We start from the raw sequence: 10626 nt of genomic DNA on the forward strand, positions 1-10626 counted from the left end.
ATCCTGAATGAAGGGCTGAATCATGTGAACAATCGTGATTTTTGCAAAGCTGGACGATAATTAACCCTTGTATAAATATTGACTAAGTGGCTGATTATGAACCAGAGGGAGAAAAAGGGCATAACTACAATGTGATTTGAAATACATGATATGACACCATGCGATTATCTGGCAGCCTTCCTTGAGGAAGTTCACACCAAATAGCGCTGAGATGATCTTTATACTAGATCATACAAACTACCCACCGTATTTGTACCATTCGTAGAGGGATCAATCTTGCGCAATCAAAAACCAGGAAAATGCAGTTATTGAGCCAGACATACAACAAATTGATTTCGCGCCAGATTGGGTATTTAGATAGTGCCACGTTGTAATTACTAGGCACGAAAGCCATCTCCAGGGACCGGTTGTCACTTGATTGACCCCGTATGTATTGAGGGTAATCAACGGGTCCGTGATTGTTTGCATGATGCCAAGACAGGTTCAGGATCCCAAAGCAATCTCCTAGTTCGCGGTTTGAAGCTGGCAAAAAAGGGGTCAAAGCAGAAACGCACGTGCTATTCAATGTGAACTCGTAATGTAATATAAGTGTACTTTAGAGAATTTCATTGATAATGTGCTTATTATATGTGGTTATAAAAAACTTTTGCGACTCAGGCTTTGAAAAGAAGGTTGGAACTGATTCAATAACCGGAAGACAAATGAAAATACATGGAAACTATGGCTTCTTTGCGTCGTGTCTTCAAAATCAAACAAATTTATGTAAACAAATATCAATGTACAAACTTTCCGGATGCGAATAATCTTCACCGCTTAAGGGTTCTTGATACGCAAAAAGTCTCAGTTTGCAGTCAGGTCGAGCAAAAGATTGGCTTTTCCCCAGAACTAGCAATGGCTTGAAATATTTTTTTGAAGCTACCGCACTTGCTTAAATCCACCTTTGACGAGTCAGACGTCCGGCCAGGAAGTGGGAAAATTGATTTCTCGTGAACCACAACTCTTTATGCGAAGAGTAGTTCTATGGATTGTGCAGCTACTAATGCTCGCATTTGACGTGATCCGGGTCCAGCCAATAATCTTGAAGAATGACCGAGTAAACGTATATAACACGGGAGGGAGCAAACAGATCTGTACCAAATCCCCTTTAGGTTTTGTCTTACGAATTCTCGAAAATATGTAAAACACGTTTCAAAAGCCGAGTTATGCACATTGTATGTAGGAGAACTGCTCTTTCTGACTGGGTGAGTCAGTGAGTGAGTGAGCCACTCACGTGTTGGCTGGCAACGTCCAACGTTGATTTCAAGGTCGTTTGAATCTGTCGATTCAGCTGAAGTAATGCTTCCTTCTCAAGGACCAAAGATCAAGTGCGCCTTATTAATCAGTTTTGCCCTGAATCTTCGTCTTCAGAGAGATACAACTCAAACTGCTTTGGCAATTAACTATCGATAATAATAGTAGAACCATAATGTAAGCCCTGTTGTTAGGTACCTGTAAAGCAACAATATTTTAAGTTAACATTTGGCCTTTTCCACCACAAAGCATGTGACGTTGCGGCGGCTAATCACCTAAACCAGTCCCGAAGCGTTCCCATTCACTCCCATTCAACCAACAACCAATCCTCATTTCATACCCGACATTTGTCTCAAAGAGTACTGGAGATAAGGAGCGTAGAATTCAGTCCAGTAATCTAGGTGTGAGCCCTCATATGGTCATAAGAGTATAGGGCTCTAGTGAGTGTGAGTGTGCGTGTGTAGGTTATGAAATGGGCCTGGTCGTGTTAAGCACTCGCAGGCAAAGACGACGAGGATGTTTTTGTCAGTTCTGAGGAGGACCAAAACAAGTTGGATTCGTTGCACATTCTCACACGAAATGGCCACACTAAGGAATTGTGAAGGGAACATTCTAGAGGGGAAGGTATTCTGGGATTAAGTTCCCAAACATTTGGATTGGGGTTGGAAATGGAAAATGGGGATAGGTAAAGATTGAAGAGGAGGGGGTTGGACCGAATGGATAAGTACGTGGTGTAGCCACTTTGATGGAGAGCTTTAGGGGCTTACAAAGAAAAAGACGTCTGAAGATCTCTATATTGAGAGTATGCTCAAGGGTGAATAGGTGGTACTGGTAAAATGGTCATTGTCAAGAATACGACACGACTTTGTAAGGATCAAGAAACGTAATTTCATTGGTTATTTCCACTTGCCATCTGTTTTTGACTTTGGTTGCATTGGCATGAGGATAAAAAAGGATGTGAGGTGGCGTTAAAATATCCGAAGGGAATAAAAGGTACCCATTGTGAAGAAAGAAGTAAAAGGGGAAATGTGTTAGATTTGTCACACTCGTTATTTACGGCATTTCCTCTTCTTTTAACCTTTTTAGCGTTTTTTCAAACGAAATTCGCATTAAAAAATCAATATTGGCCATGGATTTGTAAAAATGTCCATTTTTTCGTTGCTTTCTTATCTGTACTTTTTGGGCCAATTACGTAAATGCTACCCTTTGAATCTAAATATGTTTTCCTGTCCTTGAAATATTTCAAATTCTTTACACAAAATTAAATAGAATCATGTTTTGTCTCTTTTCATTGCTATCTTCATAATTGAATGACACAAAATGTGTACGATTAAAATACGAAGAGGCCCCAACAATGAATTGAAAACGCAACAAAAATTATTTTCTCATCGAAATGGTTGCAAAAAGGTTCAAGTCTAAACAGTATTATTTTCCACCCGCTTACTCATCTGCTTTTTGGCGCTTTTCCTGTCCGACTATGTTACATAAAGTGCTTTGTTTTATCGCAAAGGCCCGTAACAATGATTAGTTCGTGCGTACGCTCCTAGGTTCCGCATCCATCGTACGTTCGTTTACCATTTGATTTGGACGAGAGGGTGTTCTTCTTCTTCAGCCCTCCCTCCGTCCCTGAACACAACTTGGATAGCGTGCGACAACGTGCTTGTCGACGTCGTTGACGAGGATGCTACTGCAACTGATGATGATGTTCAACTTACCTTACGCATCGTAGCCCCATAACGAAAAGTTACGTAGCTTAGAGACGAGCGGTGTTTCAGTCAAAAATATGTAGTTTCAGTGTAAAGAGCTATAATAATTTATTTATTTACTGCAAGTGAAACTATATTTATTTGCCATATACATATTTATCGGCAAAACTGCACACACTCAACCGCCATTGAGGTAAGTTATATACTATTCAGTCGACAAATGTATGTTAAAATAAAAATTGGTGAAAAAAAGGTATTGGCTTCTAGGATTATGTCGTCCTTTTCCATCGAAAATAATCCTTCCCACGTGACGAGTTCCCTCGTGGGTCCGTTCCCTCACGATGCATGGGACCCCGAATTGGGTCTCAGCCCTCAGGGTGACCCATTGAGCCCGGAATATGTGACTTCTGTCCCGTTGGTGAATAAAGACACACTCGATGGGATGAACTTTTCGGACTTTTATCAAAATGACACTGTCCGATTGGATCTGCTCCTGAAGATTCTTCAGGAGAGAGATCGGAACATGACCAAGTATCATCATCATGGCAAATACTTCACTTCGTCCATGGGTAAGTCAAAAATCAACAAGATTATGAAGGCTGTTGACAAGAATTTTGGTACTCCTTCAATCATATGTCCTAGAAGATGTTCGAAATCTGAATAAGTGCTTTTGATAAACAAGCCGTTAGGCAGTCTTAATCTTTGATCTTTTGGTCCAAAAGGAGACTTGCTTGAGTTGTTCAAAGAACGGGTCTTTTATCCAATGTTATATTCACCAAACCTCGACCTACCACCTCAACAGCAACTTACTTTTCTTTATTGCAAACCACGCTAAATGGTCTTGTCCTGATACAATCGCTTTTCTCATGAATTCTAAGCTCAAGCCATAATTGATTATTGAATGACAACTTATCCTTTGCTTGAATTTACGAGTGCTAATCATTGCTTGGCGCACAAATTGTAACATGTTCAATCATCAATTCGCTGACACCGCCGTTTTGCCAAAACTCGGCCTTGGAGTAAACGCTTTCAAAGAGTATTGAAATGCTGAAACAATTCTTGTTGAAGCCACAATTTTTCAGCCTAATTTCAATCCTTATGCACTGAGTTTGTCAATGTGGATTTGGACTGAGAGAGATTGAGATGATTGCAAGTTGATTGCGACATCAATATGAAATCATGCTATATTTGATACCTCTCGCTTTCTTTTCTATATTTAATGCATCACGTCTTGTCTGGCGAATTCAAATTCAATCTTTTGCGTGCAATCTTGCGTAAACAATATTTTGACAACTACATAAATTGACAAACCAAAACACTGTCGTTCCTTTAAAGGTTCCCTCCGGGCAATTATTAGAACTTAAAGCTCTCTCTCTTTATTACGAGACAAGATATTCATCGAGATATCAACACAATGCTCCCAAGGGTCCTCAAAACACTCTTATACTAGTTGGTCATGAAGTAAAAAAAGAGCCTTGCTATGACGTGGATGGGTGTTAGAGCGAGCTATAATCATGGAGTTATTGCAAAAACAAAGGCTGACCTGTCTGAAAAACAATTAACTTTTTTCTATCTCTCCCGTAGATCTCGTTGTGGTGCAGCTCTCGCTTTTGGCCATATTAGTCTCGATTGCTCTTTGTTGGGCATGCTGTTTTAAAAGGCGCATCATTCAAACGGTAAGTTCGACAACAAATGGCATGGAATGCGTTGACAATGCTTGGCTCTTCTTCCTCATGTCCCATGAAAAACCTCACAACAATAATGTACAATGAATGAATGATATTTACTCGTCCTTGATACGGCGGGAATCTCGGACAAACATGTTGTTCGGATTCGCTTTTGAGGGGACTCATAATGATAGTAATAAGCGATGCTTTAGAGCCCAATATTTTACTCCCGCTCGCCCTCCCTTGAGACCTGAAGGCACGGTACCTTCAGCATTATATTGTGGGGTTTGGGTACGCGCTTGATGGTGATTCGCTGGAAAAGGTCATAAAGAAAATAATATCCTTTTCTCGAGATCTCACTGGAGAGCACTCTTAGAATTGAAATGTGGGATGATCCGGTGAGAAAGTGGAACACGATTAGGACCACGTCCGTTGGGCGGGATGTGGTTGACAAATCCGTTATTTGGTTGGCAATGGAATTGAATTTGAATCGCAAGGACCACGTGGGAGGAGGGTGGAATGAAATATTTACAGTGAATCGAGATTGGGGAGAGGATAACATTCTTTGGAGATCCAATATATTCATAAGAGCTCCTAAAACGTGTTTTAAGACCCTTCTTTGGTTACACACAGATATACGAGACCCTAAGCCAAACCACAGATGTGAAATGAATGAGAGTCCACTGAAAAGATCAATCCATCTATTCTTGGTAGACCATTTTCTCGACAAGTGAAGGCCAAGGACAAAATATTGGATGGGATTTGTTAGCGACCTCTCAAATTCACAAGTGTCAAAATCCTAAGACAACTGGACGTCCGTCTGTGAATTGTGTCATGAAAAGACGAGAAACAAAATGTCATAAACCCTTATTTAGCGATCTCCTCCGTTCGTAGTACACTCCCTTTACAGCATCATCATAAAAAATGACACCCATGGAATAAAAGTAGCATACTAAACCACATCTTGGTTCCACCCCAAAAANACGAAGAGGCCCCAACAATGAATTGAAAACGCGACGAAAATTATTTTCTCATCGAAATGGTTGCAAGAAGGTTCAAGTCTAAACACTCTTATTTTCCACCCGCTTACTCATCTGCTTTTTTGCGCTTTTCCTGTCCGACTATGTTACATGAAGTGCTTTGTTATATCGCAAAGGCCCGTAACAATGATTAGTTCGTGCGTACGCTCCTAGGTTCCGCATCCATCGTACGTTCGTTTACCATTTGATTTGGACGAGAGGGTGTTCTTCTTCTTCAGCCCTCCCTCCGTCCCTGAACACAACTTGGATAGCGTGCGACAACGTGCTTGTCGACGTCGTTGACGAGGATGCTACTGCAACTGATGATGATGTTCAACTTACCTTACGCATCGTAGCCCCATAACGAAAAGTTACGTAGCTTAGAGACGAGCGGTGTTTCAGTCAAAAATATGTAGTTTCAGTGTAAAGAGCTATAATAATTTATTTATTTACTGCAAGTGAAACTATATTTATTTGCCATATACATATTTATCGGCAAAACTGCACACACTCAACCGCCATTGAGGTAAGTTATATACTATTCAGTCGACAAATGTATGTTAAAATAAAAATTGGTGAAAAAAAGGTATTGGCTTCTAGGATTATGTCGTCCTTTTCCATCGAAAATAATCCTTCCCACGTGACGAGTTCCCTCGTGGGTCCGTTCCCTCACGATGCATGGGACCCCGAATTGGGTCTCAGCCCTCAGGGTGACCCATTGAGCCCGGAATATGTGACTTCTGTCCCGTTGGTGAATAAAGACACACTCGATGGGATGAACTTTTCGGACTTTTATCAAAATGACACTGTCCGATTGGATCTGCTCCTGAAGATTCTTCAGGAGAGAGATCGGAACATGACCAAGTATCATCATCATGGCAAATACTTCACTTCGTCCATGGGTAAGTCAAAAATCAACAAGATTATGAAGGCTGTTGACAAGAATTTTGGTACTCCTTCAATCATATGTCCTAGAAGATGTTCGAAATCTGAATAAGTGCTTTTGATAAACAAGCCGTTAGGCAGTCTTAATCTTTGATCTTTTGGTCCAAAAGGAGACTTGCTTGAGTTGTTCAAAGAACGGGTCTTTTATCCAATGTTATATTCACCAAACCTCGACCTACCACCTCAACAGCAACTTACTTTTCTTTATTGCAAACCACGCTAAATGGTCTTGTCCTGATACAATCGCTTTTCTCATGAATTCTAAGCTCAAGCCATAATTGATTATTGAATGACAACTTATCCTTTGCTTGAATTTACGAGTGCTAATCATTGCTTGGCGCACAAATTGTAACATGTTCAATCATCAATTCGCTGACACCGCCGTTTTGCCAAAACTCGGCCTTGGAGTAAACGCTTTCAAAGAGTATTGAAATGCTGAAACAATTCTTGTTGAAGCCACAATTTTTCAGCCTAATTTCAATCCTTATGCACTGAGTTTGTCAATGTGGATTTGGACTGAGAGAGATTGAGATGATTGCAAGTTGATTGCGACATCAATATGAAATCATGCTATATTTGATACCTCTCGCTTTCTTTTCTATATTTAATGCATCACGTCTTGTCTGGCGAATTCAAATTCAATCTTTTGCGTGCAATCTTGCGTAAACAATATTTTGACAACTACATAAATTGACAAACCAAAACACTGTCGTTCCTTTAAAGGTTCCCTCCGGGCAATTATTAGAACTTAAAGCTCTCTCTCTTTATTACGAGACAAGATATTCATCGAGATATCAACACAATGCTCCCAAGGGTCCTCAAAACACTCTTATACTAGTTGGTCATGAAGTAAAAAAAGAGCCTTGCTATGACGTGGATGGGTGTTAGAGCGAGCTATAATCATGGAGTTATTGCAAAAACAAAGGCTGACCTGTCTGAAAAACAATTAACTTTTTTCTATCTCTCCCGTAGATCTCGTTGTGGTGCAGCTCTCGCTTTTGGCCATATTAGTCTCGATTGCTCTTTGTTGGGCATGCTGTTTTAAAAGGCGCATCATTCAAACGGTAAGTTCGACAACAAATGGCATGGAATGCGTTGACAATGCTTGGCTCTTCTTCCTCATGTCCCATGAAAAACCTCACAACAATAATGTACAATGAATGAATGATATTTACTCGTCCTTGATACGGCGGGAATCTCGGACAAACATGTTGTTCGGATTCGCTTTTGAGGGGACTCATAATGATAGTAATAAGCGATGCTTTAGAGCCCAATATTTTACTCCCGCTCGCCCTCCCTTGAGACCTGAAGGCACGGTACCTTCAGCATTATATTGTGGGGTTTGGGTACGCGCTTGATGGTGATTCGCTGGAAAAGGTCATAAAGAAAATAATATCCTTTTCTCGAGATCTCACTGGAGAGCACTCTTAGAATTGAAATGTGGGATGATCCGGCGAGAAAGTGGAACACAATTAGGACCACGTCCGTTGGGCGGGATGTGGTTGACAAATCCGTTATTTGGTTGGTAATGGAATTGAATTTGAATCGCAAGGACCACGTGGGAGGAGGGTGGAATGAAATATTTACAGTGAATCGAGATTGGGGAGAGGATAACATTCTTTGGAGATCCAATATATTCATAAGAGCTCCTAAAACGTGTTTTAAGACCCTTCTTTGGTTACACACAGATATACGAGACCCTAAGCCAAACCACAGATGTGAAATGAATGAGAGTCCACTGAAAAGATCAATCCATCTATTCTTGGTAGACCATTTTCTCGACAAGTGAAGGCCAAGGACAAAATATTGGATGGGATTTGTTAGCGACCTCTCAAATTCACAAGTGTCAAAATCCTAAGACAACTGGACGTCCGTCTGTGAATTGTGTCATGAAAAGACGAGAAACAAAATGTCATAAACCCTTATTTAGCGATCTCCTCCGTTCGTAGTACACTCCCTTTACAGCATCATCATAAAAAATGACACCCATGGAATAAAAGTAGCATACTAAACCACATCTTGGTTCCACCCCAAAAATCATGAGATTCAACGTGTTGAAATGACTGACGGTTTTTTCACTCTTTCACTTTGCTTATTTTCAGGGCGCCACTGGACCCAACGTGTTGTCTTCGCGGATCTCCAATCTGGCCAGAAAGATATCTGGTCTTTCTTTCAAGGATCTGCCGCCAAATTATTCTAGGGTAAGGTTGCTATAAATGCTCAAAGATCAAATGATTCTCAAGACAAAAATGGGGTAAAATATCATAAAACGTAAAGATGTACGAGTAAAATGTAAAACTAATAGCATTAGCGAGGAATAAATCCATTGCAAAGATGACAAATATGCATAAGAAAGGCATGAAAATAGATCGACGAAGAAAAACGTTGGAAAAAGGATTCATGATGAGTGAGCGATATTTTCACGTTGGATAGTTAAGTGTTGGTGCAAATTATGAATGTCTCTTAAGAAACAAGTGTTCGTTTCTCTGCCTTTATTGTCGTTCTTGTTGTCTCCTGAACCCTATTGGCGAGGTAAAATGTCTGTTTTAACGTTTTAAATTCTTTTCTGCAAAATAGTCGATGCACAATGATGATGCACTAGTCAAACGACTCTTGCAATCGTGGACAAGAAATTTTTAAAGCTATATAATAGTTGGCTTGGTTACCTCGTGGACTAAATGACATGTCTGAGGTATCATTAATTTTTATCTTGATGTTAAATTTGAGCTCAGGTTAAGTGAAATTGGGCCAATGCAAAAATGGTTGCAGCACAGACCTTTTCCAATCATATCATACTTAAAAATGCCGGATATTTTTTATAATCAGAATTCATTCAGAGGTTCATCTCGGGAGCGAAGATTAATTTTGAATCGGCTGAGATCATGAAAAAATCAGGTTCATGCTCAGTAAACCTGTAGATCTCTCATTTAGTCGGACTGGTTAATGCATTCTCTTCTACTATAAATTTCATTTTAGTTCAAATGGTCTATTTGGCAAAGAAGCTATAGGCAATCAGCTCGCTTTAACAACCTGTTTCTCAAACATCAAACAATGAAATATTGTATAATTATTGCAGACACGAGGATCATGTGCCCAATGGAAAATATTTCATGTCTAGTGTGTTTATGTTTATTCAAAGCTCAAAAAATTTTCTTCAGGAATATATCTTTGAAAATTATCGGGTAATTTACAAATTGGAATGTTTTCTAGGTTCCCATACCCAACTATTGAGCATAGTAAGACAATTCAAACGCCTAGGTGTACCAGTGCGTGCCAACCCGCAAAGCACATTGCTATGTCTGAAAAATTATGTGCTAAATGAACACGGGTGTATAAGTACGTTGCATGTTTCGGACAATTTCTTAAATCATGTGGACTACATTTGTTCGTGAAATCCATTTTCATTTTGATTTTCAATAGATAGAATTCATTCATTCCAAACTTGTGAACTAACAAAAACGTAATTGCAAATAGAATGCGAGACAAAACTAAAAGTTATAAAATGTGGATTTTTGTGCTATTTTCATGGGACCGACTTGTTCCATTTCGTTACAATCAAAAAATTATCAGTGTTTATTAATTTCGGAATGGGTTGATTTAGAATCCCGCAACCTTACAGATATTGACCTTTTTTACTAGGTTGATTTGACAACCTTTGGATTGTCCATCGACGATCACCTTAACCCTCCACCTCATTATGAAATCGCTCTGCAATCTCGGAATGTGATCCCTATGCACACTTCAATACAAGAGCAATGTGCCAATGGAACCATCGTTCCAAACGGGGCATCGGGCTCTCCAGGTGCTGTCGGATGGATCCCAGAGCATCCCATCTTGGTCATTAATCCCAAGACCAGGAAGATTTCCACCGTCAGCTTACCAGCCTCGGCTCTGATCAATCCCAACCCCACCGGACAAATCGTGATGGATCGTCGGATCTCCATACAGCCTTCAGATACTTTTGGACGTCGTTCCCGAAGAGTGTCCTTCTTTGATGGA

At 40.1% G+C, this 10626-nt stretch overlaps 2 protein-coding genes and 1 long non-coding RNA gene across 3 annotated transcripts; 2 read left to right on the plus strand and 1 right to left on the minus strand.

Annotated features, from left to right (window-relative positions):
- Window positions 1-3231: 3231 nt before the first annotated feature.
- On the plus strand, window positions 3232-5335 carry LOC131891190 (uncharacterized). The gene is made up of 3 exons (XM_059240715.1): window positions 3232-3565; window positions 4581-4672; window positions 5297-5335. The coding sequence occupies exons 1-3, from the start codon at window positions 3268-3270 to the stop codon at window positions 5333-5335; spliced, it is 429 nt and encodes a 142-aa protein (XP_059096698.1). The 5' UTR covers window positions 3232-3267.
- A 692-nt stretch (window positions 5336-6027) lies between these two features.
- On the plus strand, window positions 6028-10626 carry LOC131889875 (uncharacterized; the record flags this gene model as incomplete). The annotated part of the gene is given in 5 exon segments (XM_059239091.1): window positions 6028-6208; window positions 6283-6584; window positions 7600-7691; window positions 8730-8828; window positions 10267-10626. Coding segments are annotated over 4 exon segments (849 nt in total), but the record flags the coding sequence as incomplete, so codon positions are not given.
- On the minus strand, window positions 6361-9185 carry LOC131889876 (uncharacterized). Its single transcript, XR_009374242.1, has 2 exons — window positions 7559-9185; window positions 6361-6653 (listed from the first exon to the last, which is right to left on the minus strand). It is a non-coding gene; the product is annotated as an uncharacterized LOC131889876 (long non-coding RNA).

Source organism: Tigriopus californicus, chromosome 11, assembly GCF_007210705.1.
Source record: "Tigriopus californicus strain San Diego chromosome 11, Tcal_SD_v2.1, whole genome shotgun sequence".
In the NCBI taxonomy this organism is placed as follows: Eukaryota; Metazoa; Arthropoda; class Copepoda; order Harpacticoida; family Harpacticidae; genus Tigriopus; species Tigriopus californicus.